General features: G+C 33.3%; 1 protein-coding gene across 2 annotated transcripts in view; it reads left to right on the top strand.

Annotated features, from left to right (window-relative positions):
• LEKR1 (leucine, glutamate and lysine rich 1) overlaps positions 1–17,737 on the top strand; it is a 200,489-nt gene that overhangs the window by 58,108 nt on the left and 124,644 nt on the right. For both annotated transcript variants that reach the window (XM_014562369.2, XM_032485637.1), the window contains one exon: positions 14,964–15,083. In XM_014562369.2, the coding sequence (XP_014417855.2) occupies positions 14,964–15,083 (120 nt within the window). The remainder of the gene's footprint in view (positions 1–14,963; positions 15,084–17,737) is intronic.

Genomic DNA, 17,737 nt, shown 5'->3' with positions numbered 1-17,737 from the left:
GAGTGACCTTTGATGTGGAAGTAATCACAATAACTCACTTTTTTCCCCTTGATTATTAAATATTTTGAGAAGGAAATGAAAGTCTTTCTAACAAATTTTATTGTGTTCCCTCCATTACACTTGGCCGACCTCCTCCGTCTTTTCTTCTCCTTGCCTGTTTGTAACAGCATTTATGGTGCAATCAGAGAGACTTTTCTAATCATAAAGTTCTTCACGCTTTCCAGGACACAAAAAGCAGCTGATTACTTGCCTCTCTCTGCCCTTTCTCATCTGCCTTCTTCCTTTACCATTTTTATTACACTGGAATGTAACTGTCTTCCTTTTTTACTGTCTTCCAAATGTAACTATGAGTCACTCGAGGAAAGGGTACCATTCCTTTATTTCCAAATTAATGAATGTCTGATGTGGTATCACACACATAGTGGGCATGTAATGCACATTTTTAAGTGAATGCCTTTCATCTTTCTTTTTTCTCCTTAGTGTAATTACAGTCTTATCAGAAAATATAAATAGTGACCTGAAGCTGTCGCATATTCTCTTTTCCTTTTATTGAAGCAAAGTTACTATTGTTTCAAACCTAAAAATGGGAAGAAAAGGAAACTTTAAACTTTAAAGATTCTTTGAACATCTTAAAGTTGTATGTGTTTTTTCTAGCAGCTCACGTATAGCGCTCCTGAATCTCTTCAAAGAAAAATAGGTGTATATATATAGGCTGGTGTTTAAAAACAATTAATGTAATCTAATGATACTTTGTAGTGCATTAGCAAATGTGTTATAGTGTTTCATTTGTACTAATTTTTTTCGTTGATTCAAACATTAACTTATGAATAATTTGCTGATCTATTATGTATAAGAAAAACTAACTCTCTTATTTTTGCTATACACATTATGGAATGTTTGGAAAGTATTTGGAAAGTAATGAAAAAGATTGCCTTTGAAATTACTTCCTATGATAACTGCTACTAACTTTTTGGAGTCAGTTTCTTCTTTTAAAATGTGTTCATTATATTATTCCCCAAAACTTTAAAAATCACACTTAAAAAAAAGTATATTTTGCAAATCAATCAGTGTAATACATCACATCAACAAGAGAAAGGACAAAAACCACATGATCATCTCAATCGATGCAGAAAAAGCATTTGATAAAATTCAACACCCATTTATGATAAAAACTCTCGCCAAAGTGGGTATAGAGGGAACATATCTCAACATAATAAAAGCTATATATGACAAACCTACAGCCAGCATAGTACTCAACGGTGAAAAACTCAAAAGCTTCCCACTAAAATCTGGGACAAGACAAGGATGCCCACTATCACCACTCCTATTCAACATAGTCCTGGAAGTCCTAGCCACAGCAGTCAGGCAAGAGAAAGAAATAAAAGGGATCCAAATTGGAAAAGAAGAGGTAAAAGTGTCATTATATGCTGATGACATGCTACTATATATATAAAACCCTAAAAGGTCCACACAAAAGCTACTAGAGCTGATTGAAGAATTCAGCAAGGTAGCAGGTTACAAAATTAACGTTCAAAACTCAGTTGCATTTCTTTACACTAACGATAAGTCAACAGAAGAAGAAAGTAAAGAAACAATCCCCTTTAAAATAGCACCCAAAGTAATAAAATATCTGGGAATAAATCTAACCAAGGAGGTGAAAGAATTATACACAGAAAACTATAAACCATTGATGAAGGAAATTAAAGAAGACTTTAAAAAATGGAAAGATATTCCATGCTCTTGGATTGGAAGAATCAATATTGTCAAAATGGTCACACTGCCCAAGGCAATCTACAGATTTAATGCAATCCCTATCCAATTACCCAGGACATATTTCACAGAATTAGAAAAAATAATAAAATTCATATGGAACCATCAAAGACCTAGAATTGCCAAAGCATTACTGAAGAGAAAGAAAGAGGCTGGAGGAATAACTCTCCCAGACTTCAGACAATAATATAGAGCTACAGTCATCAAGACAGCATGGTATTGGTACAAAAAACACACATATGGACCAATGGAACAGAATAGAGAGCCCAGAAATGAACCCACAAACTTTTGGTCAACTCATCTTTGACAAAGGAGGCAAGAATATACATTGGAATAAAGACAGTCTCTTCAGCAAATGGTGTTGGGAAAACTGGACAGCAGCATGTAAAACAATGAAGCTAGAACACTCCCTTACACCATATACAAAAATCAACTCAAAATGGATCAAAGACTTAAACATAAGACAAGATACAATAAACCTCCTAGAGGAAAACATAGGCAAAACATTATCTGACATACATTTCAAAAATTTTCTCCTAGAAGAAATAAAAGCAAGAATAAACAAATGGGACCTAATGAAACTTACAAGCTTCTGCACAGCAAAGGAAACCAGAAATAAAACAAGAAGAAAACCTACGGAATGGGAGAAAATTTTTGCAAGTGAAACCGACAAAGGCTTGATCTCCAGAATATATAAGCAGCTCATACGACTCAATAAGAAAAAAATAAACAACCCAATCCAAAAATGGGCAGAAGACCTAAACAAGCAATTCTCCAAGGAAGACATACAAATGATCAAAAAGCACATGAAAAAAATGCTCCATATCACTAATTATCAGAGAAATGCAAATCAAAACTACAATGAGGTATCACCTCACACCAGTCAGAATGGCCGTCATTCAAAAATCCCCAAATGACAAATGCTGGAGAGGCTGTGGAGAAAGGGGAACCCTCCTACACTGCTGGTGGGAATGCAGTTTGGTGCAGCCACTATGGAAAACAGTGTGGAGATTCCTCAAAAGACTAGGAATAGACTTACCATATGACCCAGGAATCCCACTCCTGGGCTTGTATCCAGAAGGAACCCTACTTCAGGATGACACCTGCACCCCAATGTTCATAGCAGCACTATTTACAATAGCCAAAACATGGAAACAGCCTAAATGTCCATCAACAGGTGACTGGATAAAGAAGAGGTGGTATATTTATACAATGGAATACTACTCAGCCATAAAAACCGACAACATAATGCCATTTGCAGCAACATGGATGCTCCTGGAGAATGTCATTCTAAGTGAAGTAAGCCAGAAAGAGAAAGAAAAATACCATATGAGATCGCTCATATGTGGAATCTAAGGAACAAAAACAAAAACAAACAAACAAAAACAAAGCGTAAATAAAGGACAGAAATAGACTCACAGACAGAGAATACAGACTTGTGGTTACCAGGGGGGTGGAGGGTGGGAAGGGATAGACTGGGATTTCAAAATTGTAGAATAGACTACACTGTATAGCACAGGGAAATATACACAAAATGTTATGATAACTCACAGAGAAAAAAATGTGACAATGAGTGTGTATATGTCCATGAATAACTGAAAAATTGTGCTGAACACTGGAATTTGACACAACATTGTAAAATGATTATAAATCAATAAAATCTATAAAAAAAGTATATTTTAAGGAGAAAAAGGGATTGAGAAACTGAGATTTCACCATCATAATGTTATTTTTCTGTAAGAATTTTAATAAAAGTTTTTAATAATCTTTTATAGCTGTTCAACTATTGCAAGGTAAACATAATAAATAAATGTAGTTTATTTAAGGAACACATACTTAAATATCACTGATGAGGACATCCTGAACAGCATGTAAGACTGTACTGAAACTGGGTTTCTAGGAATTGTTATACATTTCATAACCACTAACAGTAAAGAAAAAAGGCAGCCAACTGAGCAGCCAGCCCCTTACACAGAGTCGCTGTGTGTGTATTTGGAGAACAACAGCCTTTATCCCTTTGCACAAGGTGCTAATACCTGTGGAGATCAGTTTTTCACTAATAATCAGTCTTCAGAATGCGAATCATGTTCCCTGTTAACCTATTGAGTCATATCCAGCTTATGTTATAAAATCTTTTATAGTCAAAGACATGTCTGAATTATTTTGATTGTATATATATATAGTTTAAAAAACATTTAACTATGCAATCTGATATCCTGATTTTTAAAAATCCAACACTATAATGTAAGCATTTTCCATGTTGTTATACACACCCACTGTAAAATTATTTTTAATAACTAATATTGCATTGAGTAAATTAATTAATCATTTCCTTAATAAACGTTTGTATTACTTCTCAAAATTTTGCTACTGCAAATTACTGTGGTGATTGGCTTTCTTCAAAGCCAAAGCAAACAAAGTTTCCTATATTAAGACTTGTTTCCTAAGGCTTGATCCCAGCAGTGGAATTCCTCGACCAAAGGATATGGATATTTTAACACGTAGTTTCAAAAATGCATTACGAAAACATTTTATAGAAATTTATACTTCCACAAATGATGTAAGAGAATGCTGTGTCATTGTAATTTGCCAGGATTGGATACACTCATTTTTGTTAAATCTTTGTTACATTAAAATTTATTAGATTGAAATATTATTGTTTTAATTTACATTTCTCTAAATTTTAGTGATGTACTTTTTTTAGTTTTTTACTCAGAATATTTTTCTCTGAATTGCCTATTTATTGTCATTTGCTTATTTAACTACATTTTTTATTCTTAAGGATTGGTGGAAAGCATTCAGCCTTCAAACACCTGTTATTTAGGACTCGAACTAGTGTTAACAAAAAGTGTTTCATAGATCACAGGTTTCAAGGAAAATTTGAAGAGTGGGAAGGCCTGTGAAGCTAGGCATCAGGAATAACCTGACCAGAGGACATGACCACCCCTAAGATTTTCATTTTTGCCTTTCATTCTGCTTTTCTTTGCATGTTGGCTTAATTCTCCTAAACTGCTGATTAGCTTTCTTCACTTAAAGGAAAAGCTGTTGCCTACAATGCCTAAGTTTTACTTCTTACATCTACTGCCACCTGAGAGGGAGTGCCTGTTGTTTTCTCAGGTCCCAAGAAAATAATCCTAGAAAAGACCTCCAACCCAGTTTGAGGAAGGTGGTTCATCCACTTAGCCACTGGGGTTGGGTCATAGAACATGGAAACTTCTGTGGCAGTCATATGAATGATTGGATCTGCAAGAGTGGGGTAGAAAGAACCAATTCTTTGCATAAAGGGTTGATGATTCATAAAAGAAAGGGAATTATATTAGGTGGACAAAACAGTAGATAACTACTACATGAAAAAGAGAAAATATCCAAGGATTTTGTATTCTTTTTCGTCCTTTAATCAACAGAAAAATATTTATCAATGCCTACTATGCTGCCAGAACTGGGAGAGGACCATTAGGGAAGTAAGAAACATAAGTTCTTGCATTAAACAATAAATAATGTAATTTTTATTAAGAGTACCTTAAAATGACATAGCAATTTTAAAAGTGTGATTTTATTAAGAGCACTTTAAAACAATGGAGATTTCAGTTTTTCTCTAAATTGTCTTCTTTCCCTTTGCCTTCAAAAAAATACAGTAAAATTATTTGCCTCCATTTTATGAAGTATATACATCAACCCTAAAATACAGAATTGTGTGTTTGGTTTTTTATTAAGTTAGGGTTAAGATTTTTAACTTCTGCTTCTGCTCTAGTAAAGCTTAAGATTATCATATTTAGTCAAAGGAAGCTCTATTACTTTAATAGACTCTCTACATATTAAAGAGAGCAGGAGGGAAATTAGTGAATAATCAAAGACTGAGTAATGCTCAAATGAGGTTAATTACATGAAGTTAATTTAACACACAATGTTGTACCATTCTCTCATCTTGTTGGAAGAAGGTGGGGAGAGACAGAGACAGAGGGGAAAAGAGAGAGGAGGGAATGAATATGAATGTGTGGTATCACAGTCAAGCAATGGCTTATTATTATTAGATCATGTAAATACTCCTTACCCTTAATCCAACAAGGCAGGCACCTTTTAGAAGGAGTCAAACTATTGAGTACATTGATGGCATACAGCGTAATGATGCTTCAGGATAAAATTAAAACTACCTTAGTGAAAGGATATATTTTAGTAACTAAGTTAGAACTTCTATAGGATGATATAAATATCATGCTAATTTTTTAAAAAAGCAATAGAATACCACTCAAGAGGAAATTGTTTGTATTCACAAATAATTTTGTTTTAAATATTGCTACTGTTCTATACACTTGTATGTTAGTGATATTTCTAGTCCTGTGCGTTCTCCTGTTCATATTTTTGAAGTTGCCGTAAGTCCTGATAATAGGCAAAGAAGTTTGGTTTCTGCCTCTAGGGTTTCACAAAGTGCTAATGACTTTTCTCTGCAAAATAAGATTTTTTTTCTAGTTTTATTGGACCCTAAGTGATTTATCTCCCTACATATGTGGGCTTCCCACCCCCATTCCCTATTTTCTAGAAAGGTATTTTAGTTTTCTAGATGTATTTAGGTAGTGGTTAATTCCAAAGAACAGTACAGAAGCCACTTCTTACAATTGGCAGTCATATATCAATGTCTAAAATCCATTTCTCAAGAGCACTTCAAGTACTATCTTGTTTGGATTGATTTCTTTGTTGCAGCCCTAGTTTTCCCCTTGATTGTTAGATGTCTTTGCCTGTCAGATCTTGGTAGGATACAATCCTGAAAATCTCCCACTTTATTTTTTCACACCCTGAACCTCCACCTGTTTTCTAAGATTGCTGCAAAAGCAGTTTGAGGGAAAGACTAAGAATAAATGAATCCTTAGAACCAGGAATTTGATTTAAAAAAAGAAGAGTTTAGGTTACAGGTGGTAAAATACCAATGATGTGATCAGTTTTCTTGCTACATTTTCTAACTGTTTGACTACAGAGTGCAGGGAAGTTAATTAAAAGGGAATTATTTCTATTGCTTGGGTAGACTGCCCTAGGAGAGCATTTTTGAGATGTATGTCAGATAATGTTTTGCTTATATTTTCTTTTAGGAGGTTTATTGTGTCTTGTCTTATGTTTAAGTCTTCGATCCATTTTGAGTTGATTTTTGTGTATGGTGTAAGGGAGTGTTCTAGCTTCATTGCTTTACATGCTCCTGTCCAGTTTTCCCAACACCATTTGCTGAAGAGACTGTCTTTATTCCAATGTATATTCTTGCCTCCTTTGTCGAAGATGAGTTGACCAAAAGTTTGTGGGTTCATTTCTGGGCTCTCTATTCTGTTCCATTGGTCCATATGTGTGTTTTTTGTACCAATACCATGCTGTCTTGATGACTGCAGCTCTGTAGTATTGTCTGAAGTCTGGGAGAGTTATTCCTCCAGCCTCTTTCTTTTTCTTCAGTAATGCTTTGGAAATTCTAGGTCTTTTGTGGTTCCATATAAATTTTATTATGATTTGTTCTAGTTCTATGAAATATATCCTGGGTAATTTGATAGAGATTGCATTAAATCTGTAGCTTGCCTTGGGCAGTATGACCATTTTAACAATATTGATTCTTCCAATCCAGGAGCATGGGATATCTTTCCATTTTTTTTTGAAGTCTTCTTTAATTTCTTTCATCAATGGTTTATAGTTTTCCATGTATAAGTCTTTCACCTCCTTGGTTAGGTTTATTCCTACGTATTTTATTACTTTGGGTGCTATTTTAAAGGGTATTGTTTCTTTACTTTCTTTTTCTGTTGATTTAAAGTATTTTCCTTTAGAATCTTTTTATTATGAATAATATTAATAGATGATCTAAATGAAAATAACTAAGAAGAGACAATAATACCTTTCCCATTTTTTTTACAACTCTGTATTCTTACCACAAGTCCACTTTAATCAAGTTGGCTAAGAGAAAAACTAGAAAATAGATAAGGGTAATAAATGTGTTGTCATCATGATTGCGTTTGGCAAGAGGGTTATAGCACAAGTCGTCTAACTCCCCAGTACCGGACTCTGTCCGCTAGAACATGCTGTTAGTTCCACTGTTTTCAGGAACACCCTCTGACTAGACAACAGCATGTCCTCACATCAATCAGCATAGAGCTCAAAATCTGTGCAGAATTATGACTCTTAGAGAAAACTGTGTGCTTGCACAGTACATACTGTATTATAATATTTTGTGAATTATCTGTTTCATAAAGTTGATATAATACATACAGTAAAAGTGAACATTAGTGCCTTTCAGGCATGTCATTTTTAACCGTATCAGTTTGATTTGAAAGAAGTGAAGCAGAGTTAGCAAAGCCAAAACAGAATGGACTAATGTGACCTAACTTCTCAGGGAGTATTGTCAGAGGGTTTGAGATGCTATTTATATGTAACATTCATTTGGGGATTATAGCAAAATGAGTGATATTGGAAAGTGTTTTAATGTGTATTTTTTAATTATAAAAAGGAAACTGTTTTGTAAAAAATAGGCTTAGAATTCTTTTCTAGGTAAATTTTAATTGTTGGAGTGGGCTTTTTTATTTATTTTATTTTTTATAACATCTTTAAAGTTTATGTTCCACTTACAGTTATTATAAGATATTGGCTATATTCCTTGTGTTTCATTAAGGAATGTTTAATACAAATTTCATTTAATCCAACAACATACTGTATAAGCTTAAATTTCCTTCTAATATTTCTGGATTTTTTTCCCCATATTTATCAACCTTAGATGTACTTAAACACACATAATGAGATTGAGTAGGTATTTTTAAAATTCTAATTTTATTTTTTTATAAATTGTTATTGAAGTGTAAACATATATAAGAGAAAAATGCACAAATAATACATGTACAGATAAATTAAATTTCACAAAGTGAACTTCCCATGTAATCAGCACCCCAGTCATGAACCTGAACATTAACATCCTCCCAGGAGCTCTCTTGTACTTCTCTTACTGTCACCCACCCAAAAGAATCTACTAATCTTGACTTAGAACACCATCGATTAATCTTGCCAATTTTTGATCTTTATATAAATGGAATCATATGGTGTGTGTTCTTTTATCTGGTTTCCTTCACTCACCATTATATTTGTGAGATGCATCCGTCTTGTCGTGTGTAGCTGCTGTTCATTCTTATTGCTGTTTGGCTTTCCATGGGATGAACATACCACAATGGATTTATCTGTTCTACTGTGGATGGGCATTGGGTTATTTCCAAACTGCCATGAATAATAGTGTGCATGTCTTGGTTAATATATGAGCACATTTTTCTGTTGGGTATGTACCAGGTGTGGAAATTCTGGGGCATAATATTATGCATATGGCCAGGTTTAGTAGATCATACTATTTATTCAAAATAGTTATGTTAATTTATATTCCCACTAGGAGTGTTTGAAAACTCTTGTTGATCTGTAAATTACAACTTTCTTTTCTTTTTCCTTCTTATTAAGTCTTGGTATTCTTTCCATGCTAGGACATAGATATCTATTTCATTAAAAAATTTTTTTGTATAATGTTCCATAGGAACATAAGTTACTTAATGTTCTTCTAATATTGACCATGAAGGTGTTTCTTTCTATTTTTGCTATATAAAAATTGCATAACTTCCAAAATCTAATATGCACCCACCTTTTTACACCGTAATTTATAATACAGATGTATTTGACATGTACACATTATTCATTGTATATGTACAAATGATTCTTTTTTTAAACTTTTTATTTTGAAATAATTTTAGACTCACAGAAAGTTCCAAAAGTAGTACAGAGAGTTCCCATATACCCAGCTTACCCTAATGTTAACACCTTTCACAACTATAGTACAATTATAAAAACTAAGAAATTGACATTGGTATAATACTATTAACTAACCTACAGAATTTATTTGATTTGATCAGTTTTGCCACTAACGCCTTCTTTTCCAGTCCAGGACTCAATCTGGAATCACAGAGTGCATTTAGAGCATTTATCTTTCTAGTCTTCCTTGATCTGTGACAGTTCCTCAGTCTTTGTCTTTCATGACCTGTGGTTTTTGAAGAGTACTGGCCAGTTATTTTGTAGAATCCCTTCAGTTTGGGTTTGTCTTATGTTTATTTGTAACCATATAGAGATTATTCATTTTTGGCAAGAATACCACAGAACTAATGTGCCCTTCTCAGTGTATCATGTCAGAGTATATATGATGTCAATATGTCTTATTATGGATGATGTTCACCTTGACTGCTTGGCTAAGGTGGTGTTTGGCAGGTTCCTCCATCATAAAATTATTATTTTTTCCTTTGAAATGAATAAATATCTTAGAGTAGAAACTTTGAAAATATTCAAATATTCTGTTTCTTCTCAAACTTTCACCTACTTTTTTAGCAGCTATCAATAGATTTTGCTTACAACAGTTAATTACTATGCTCTTACTAATGCTGTTTTCTTTTCTTCATTCCTTCCACATTTGTTAATTGGAATTTCTCTGTACAGAAGAGCTGTTCCTTCTCTTCCATTTATTTAACTATTTAATTATTTATTAATATCAATATGGACTCATTCACTTTCCTTTTGTGGGTCATGATCCAATATAGTTTTTTATTTTGTTGCTCAGTTGTTCCAGTTTTGCCTGATTGGTGCTCCTTCAGGTGGCACCTGTGCCCTTTCAACGTGCCTCCATCTTTTTTTGAGCTTTTCCTTACTTTCTGGCACCACAAAATGTCCTAGGCTCACCTTAAATTTTCCCTATGCCACCCCTGGAATCAACCAGTTCTCTAAGATGCCCTGATTTCTTTTGTTGGGGAATAGTGCTTAGACACCAAGGTATGGGCTTTGGGTGTGCTCATTGCTACTGGGGTCGCCTTGCTCCAGAACATTCATTGTTTTTTGTCATTTGTGCCTTTCTTTCTCTTGGATCATGACATTCAGAATACCCATTTACTGTTTTTTAAAAATGAGTATTTAAAGCTATAAATTTTCTTCTAAATGCTTTGATAGATTGTGTTTCCATTATCATTTATTTCTAAATAATTTTTAGTTCAACTTTTATTTCCTCTTTGGCCCAAGGTTATTAGATGTATGTTGAAGTTTCCACATCTGCAGTTCATTTTCATGTAATTTTATCGTGGGCAATGAATGTGGGTAGAAGATTTTTTTCTTTTTAAGACTATATTAAAATTTCAATTGTGGCTGATTACATGGTCAATTTTTATGGTTATACCATATGTTTGGAAGACCTTATTATTAGATATAAGTTCCAATTATGGTCATACATAAGCTTGTTAATAATGTTATTCAAATCCTCAATATTTTTGACTATTTTTCATGTCATTGTGACCATTCCATTTCTGTGAGAAATGTGTTAATACCTCTCACTATGATTATTAATTTGTTCTCATTAGATTTTTAACAGATTTTTTAAAATATAATTTGAACCTATGTTTTGGGTATACAAAGGTTCATGATTAGTATTTTTTCTTGGTGGATTGGGCTTTTTATCAAAATAAAAGTGTTGTTCCATTTAATATCTTGCTAGTTATTAATATTACTGTATATATTTTATCATTTTTAAAGCATCTATTCGGGTATATATTTTCTCAAAATTTTTTCCCCTACATTCCTCTGTTGATTTTTTTTTTGGAGGGGGGAGTAATGAGGTTTATTTATTTATTATTATTTTTTAATGGTGGTACTGGTGATTGAACCCAGGATCTTGTGCATGCTAAGCAGGTGCTCTACCACTGAGCTGTACCCTCCCCTTGATTTTTTTTTTTTTTTAAAGATGTGACTCCTGAAAACATTGGTTGATTTGTTTCTCTTAGTATGCTGAAGGAAATACTTGTCAGTGTACATAGTGGGGCTAAAAATAGTAGGATTCATTAAAAATGTTTTAAAGTTGCATTAGGCTTTCAGAACTTCACTCCCACTCTGCCATCCCAGAGGCTTCTACTTACCTTTCCCTGACTCTGGCAGTTGGCATAGGTGCTATCAAAACAGCTAGTTCCCCACCTGATTTCCCCACAGTGAAGCCCATCATTTAACAACTTACTGTACTCCCACCCAGAAGCTTAGAGACAGCATTTCGGTACCTTATCCACTTGCTTTTCTAAAGAGAAAATAGCATAATAAATACCCTTTAACACAGATTCAAAAATTACCAAGATTTTGTCATATGTTTCATCTGTTCCTGTTGTTTTTTTTCTGAATTAATTCAACACAGCTCCAAGACAGCATGCTGTTTTCATCCCTATTTACTTCAGTGTGATGTACCATTTTCTTATATAACAACAATATTATTATCCCAAAATTATTAGCAGTTCCTCAGTATTATCTAATTCCCAATCCATATTCAAATTTCTTCAATTCTTAAAAAAGAAAAAAAGTTTGCAGTTTATTCATCTGACTCTTGCTCTATACAAGTCAGTATGTCGCATTTGATTGTCACTTTTCTTACTTCTTTTATGTAGAAAAGCCTCTCCCTGCTTTTCTCCCTGTGTCATCATGAACCTGTAAAAAATGGACCAGATATCCTTTAAATGCCCCATTCTTAAATATGAATGGATAATAAAGGATCTCCTGACTTTTGAGAGAAGCCTCAAATGTGAAAGACAAAAAGCAAAAAAGAGAAAAAAAAAAATAAACCCAAAGGAAACAGAAGCAATGCAGTAAGCTGAAGAAAATTTAAAAAAACATTATAATTGATATCCTCAAAACAATAATGAAGAAATTGTATCAATGAAACAAGAAAAAGGGATAGTAAAAGAGGACCTTTTGGAGAATAAGTGAGAATTCTTGGTAGTTAAAATATAATAGCAGAAATGAACAATTTCACAGGCAGGGTGGAAGATAATGAAAGTAGAACAGAATGTTGAAAGTGGTAAGATGGCAAAGAAAGGATAAGCAAATAGGATCTCTCTGGGAGTTCCCACTTTCAAAATTATAGAAAGATGTTCCAGAAAGAAAACAGAAGAGATGGAGGGGAAGGAATCTTTATCCCTAGGGGGAAATTCTTGGAACTAAAAAACATGGGATTGGCTGATACAAACTACTATGTACAGAATAGATAAACAACAGGGTCTTACTATATAGCACAGAGGACTATATTCAATGACTTGTAGTAGCCTGTAATGAAAAAGAATATATATATGTGTGTATATGTATGTGTGTATATATATATACACACACACACATATGTATAACTGAATCACTATGCTGTATACCGGAAACTAAAATACATTATAAATTAAAAAAAAATTTTAAACATCCATTTCCAAAGGAAATGCCATGTGCCCAGCATAGAGAATGACAAAAGACTGAAATAATGATGTATTGTGATATAAGAATACAAATTTAGGAATACAAAGTAAAAAGAGAACATTTTAAAACTTCTGAACTGTGATAGGGATGGGGTGGAGAGGACCAACATGTATACCATACAAAGAAGTAGGAACTAGAGTATCATTGGACTTCTCAGAAGCAGCAGTGGAAGTTAGGTAACAGTGGAGCAGAGACTGATTTTCTGGTGAAGAATACTTTCCTCATCTGTGATTATATATCCAGCCAGACTGTTCAGTCTGAAGTAGAATAAAGATGCTTCTAGATATTCAAGGTCTCAGATTTACCTCCCATGCACAAAAAGCTCCTGGAGGATTTATTCCACCAAAAGGAGTAAACCAAGGAGGAGGAAGACTTTAGCACCAGGATGCAGGAGATCCGACATGAGAGAAAGCTGAGGACAATTTCTGAAATGATAGGGAAAGGAAGTCCCAAGATGACAGTTGTGCAGTCAAACCAGAGCATAACCAGACTGGAGCTGGGGAACAGAGAGTTCTAGGAAGGCTGCCTCCTGGAAAAGAAATGGTATGGAAGGATTATCTGCTGTGTCTGAAGGTATTGAGAGAGGAGAATTACACTTCTGTCAGATCTGAAAGAAGTGATAGGTACACAGAAAACTAAGAAGGAAGAAAAGGAGATGGTCTTTAACCCAGGAATGGCAAAAACTTTGTACAAGAAAAGAAAGTGATCATGACATAATATATAGCCTACTAGTGAGGAACACTGGATAAAAAGATTTATTTAATTATATTGGGAGGATGAGGGAAGGAAGGCTCTGTGTGTGTGGATGTATAGGTGTATAGGTGTGTATGGGAGGTTTAATTCTTATTAGGACTGTGTTAGGAACTGCAGGTTACCTACCCCAACATACATTCTTCCTTCCACCTTAGTAAAAGAATTATGGACACATCTGGGGCTGATCTTTCCAGTTAAAAGACTACGTTTCTTAGCTTCACTTGCAGCGGTATACTGCCATGTGTCCTAGTTCAGCAGAAGTGTACAGTGGCACTTTCAGGAAGTCTCCTTGAAAGGGACAGAGGAGCCTTCTTCTCTGCTGCTGGTCTGGAGTGGGAAAGTAATGGAATTTCTACCATTATCATGCACTGATCATGAGAATAGCAGACACACACCAAAGATGGTAGACCAGAGAGTTGTAAGGATACTGGGGCCCTGATGACACTCTAAAGCAATCATATCAGTATTGGACTGACTACCAATACTTTTGTTTTATGCAATAATATACCTTTGTATATTTAAGCCATCATAGTCAGGTCTCAGTTGTATGTAGCAGAACCAGATCTTACCTGATTTGTGATTCACTAGATAGTATCTAAAATAAAATTTAAGAAGTAACAGTATAAGCATGTTATTTAATAATATACAGATAAATACTAGAAGAAAAAAGTTGAAAGTAGTCGTTTTTGACAGTGAGAATTGGGGTAAAGTTAAATGATTGCTATTTTTTCTTTAAATTCTTTTAGTAATATTTGACAGTTAAAGTTATGTATCTATATTACTTTAATAAAAGTTAAAAGTTGGTATTTGTTCAGTTACTTTTTAATTAGTATTTCAAGTAAAAATACATGTTCACTGCAAAAATCTGAACGATACAAAGAATATAGAGTGAAAGTTATGCTTTCCTTCAATATTTGCTGCCTTTCTCCTGCCTATTGATTCCACTTTCCTCCCTAGGGATAGTGGCTCTTTGGTATGTATCTCTCCATACTTTTTCTATACATTCATTTAGCATATGTAAAGATGCATAGTTTTCTTCTTTTATTTATTTTTATTAAAAGCATATTTAAATTTTAATTTATTAAAGTACTCATGATGGAATATTTAGACTTGTAATGGATGTTATTTGTTTATATTTTTAGAATTCGAGATGCAAGCATGCAATTAAAAAGTCACCAAAATGAATTGCAGAGAGTACAGAAAGAATTGAGTCATTTGCAACATGAGTTAAAAATTAAACAGAGACAATCACAAATCTTCAGGTAAGATTATCTTCAAAGAATTAAAAATTACAAGATTGAAAAGATTGCTCATTTAATACTAACGGTATAGACATTCAAATACATTTTAGTGATATAATAGTATAATATTAATCTTTATAAACATTCAAGGACATTTTAATAATATAATTTCTATATTTATATAGTTTAGTATTATAGTATGGTTAAAAAAATGGAAACACTTCACTTTTAAAAAAAACTATTATCTCAACTGAATAGTTTTGCCAATAAAATTTAAATCAGGCAAACACCTTGTTCTTATTTTGCATTGACATTTAGAATGACAGCACAGTAACTAAATTCATTTTCCTCTTGACCAGTATTTCTTGGTGTATTTGATCTTCTGACTGATAGTCCAGTGACATGAAAAAAATAGAATAGGGAAACTTTTCTATCTGGATAGTAATAGACCTCCTAAATTTAGTAATTTTCAACATAAATGGTGTTAATTCTAATTTTGTATATCTTTGGAGGGCTTAAAATACCTGAAGATTAAAACCCAATGTTCTAAAGAAAATAGTACTTTTTAAAAATGGAATTGAATATATTGAGAATATCAGACAGAATGACTGTCTCTTTTTTTAAAAATTTTTTTTATTGAAGAATAGTCAGTTACAATGTGTCAATTTCTGGTGTACAGCATAATGTTTCAGTCATACGTGAACATACATATATTCTTCTTCATATTCTTTTTCACCGTAAGTTACTACAAGATATTGAATATAGTTCCCTCTGCTATACAGTAGAAACTTGCTGTTTATCTATTTTATAGTAGTTAGTATCTACAAATCTTGAACTCCCAGTTTATCTCTCCCCACCCCCTTACCCTTCTGGTAACCATAAGTTTGTTTTCTATGTCTGTGAGTCTGTTTCTGTTTCGTAAATAAGTTTGTTTGTCTTAGAATGATTAATTTTCCAGTTGAGTAACTTTTAGCTCTTAGAAAAGGGAAATAGGTTAAATGAACATAGACATAGGTTCTGGGTGACTAAAAAAAATATACCAGGTGAGTATTATGAATGTTAGGTTCTTATTTTTCCCAATCTACTAGTTATTATCAGGGATATTGTTCTATTAAAAAATTATATGGGCTAATAATCTTTATACAATATCTGGTGATAACCTGTTGGCCATCTACCTTTCTTTAATGTCCTGCACATAACTGATGCTGAATAAATAATTTTTGAATGAATGAATGAATCTACTCATAAAAAAGATGACAATTTTTGTCATCATAAAGATTCCCTGCCCTTTCCTAGAACTCTAGTATTGAACCAGCAGGATACCACCCAGATGACCCCAACTCTCCATTTCAGTCAAGACCATCAGTGTTCAATCTTGGCTCCAACAACAGCTTTGGCCCAGGTCTGCTAAGGAAGTCCCATTTGTTTTACCCACAGATGCCATTATGGATGGCAGAACTGACTAAATTTTAAAGCTTAGGCCAGGACTAGATTAAATAATTAGTGCTGCTTCAGGATATTATGGACTGATACAATCAGTTTTTATTATTCATATTTTACGTGTGATTTATAGTATTTCAAATTCTTGAAGAAACTTAGACATATTTAAATGTTATTTTATTCTATGTTCTAATTTTGTCATCATTTTGCATTATACTTTTACTGCTAATTTTTTCCAAATGTTTTCACTAGATCTGTGATTTCTATTTTTAGCTAAAAAATCACAAATTGGGAGTTCAGAGTCTGATTTATATAAAAAACTAGCACTTACTAAAAACAATTTTGTAAATAATTATCTAACTAGACACTTAGTATAAATAAAAGTTTTTGATAGATGAATAAAAATAATTCCTGGTTTTATTCATACTCTCACTAGTAGGCACATAGCGTAGGAAAAGGCAATATGATGAAAATAAAATCAAACTCAAAGTTGTAGAATTCAGTAATTTTGCTGCAATAGTAAATTTTAAACTAGTTTACTGGTTATTTTTAAAAAATACCTAGTAGAACATAAAACTTCAAGTTTGCTATGGGTAAAGAAAAGGAGCTTATAATCTCAAAGTGGTAAAGAAAAGAAGCATGAGCTTTGCCTACTCAGATGTAATCATCTTTATTTATGGAGCCCAAAAGGAACTTTCAAGAGATCAATGAACTATGTCTTTGAGTCACATTGCCCTTTTTAAATTATTCTTTCATTTGTTTAATTGCAATTGGGCTTAATCACCTACCCTCCAGCAAAATGTTCTTCATGCTCTGTGTTTTCCCTGACATTTCCAACCTGTCGCTTGTAAGGGAGTGGTGAGGAGTAGCTGTGATATGCCTCAGTTGGCTCGGCACATCTGCTATTCCAACGAAAGTGTCTTTTGAGAATGGAAATTAACTTTTGAAGACCTGTAAAATAGATACTAAAAACAGTATGGAGTATAGATATGCTTTATGTAAAGTTGCATATAAATCCAATATTCCAAATCAATCCATATTTGAAACATTTTAGTAGTGCTTGCTTTTACAGAATTCCTACTGTGAATCTTTCATGAATTGTTTGAATTATACTTATCCTTTAGTTTTTCTTATTTGTAAATCCAGACTCTGTCATCTCTGAAATTTTCAATGCCAACTCCTTAAATCTCTCCTTTTAGCTCTGTCACTTTTCACTTCAGCTCTTCAGCCACATT

Source organism: Camelus ferus, chromosome 1 (genome assembly GCF_009834535.1).
Source record: "Camelus ferus isolate YT-003-E chromosome 1, BCGSAC_Cfer_1.0, whole genome shotgun sequence".
NCBI classification, from domain to species: Eukaryota; Metazoa; Chordata; class Mammalia; order Artiodactyla; family Camelidae; genus Camelus; species Camelus ferus.
This window is presented reverse-complemented; position numbering and strand designations above follow the sequence as displayed.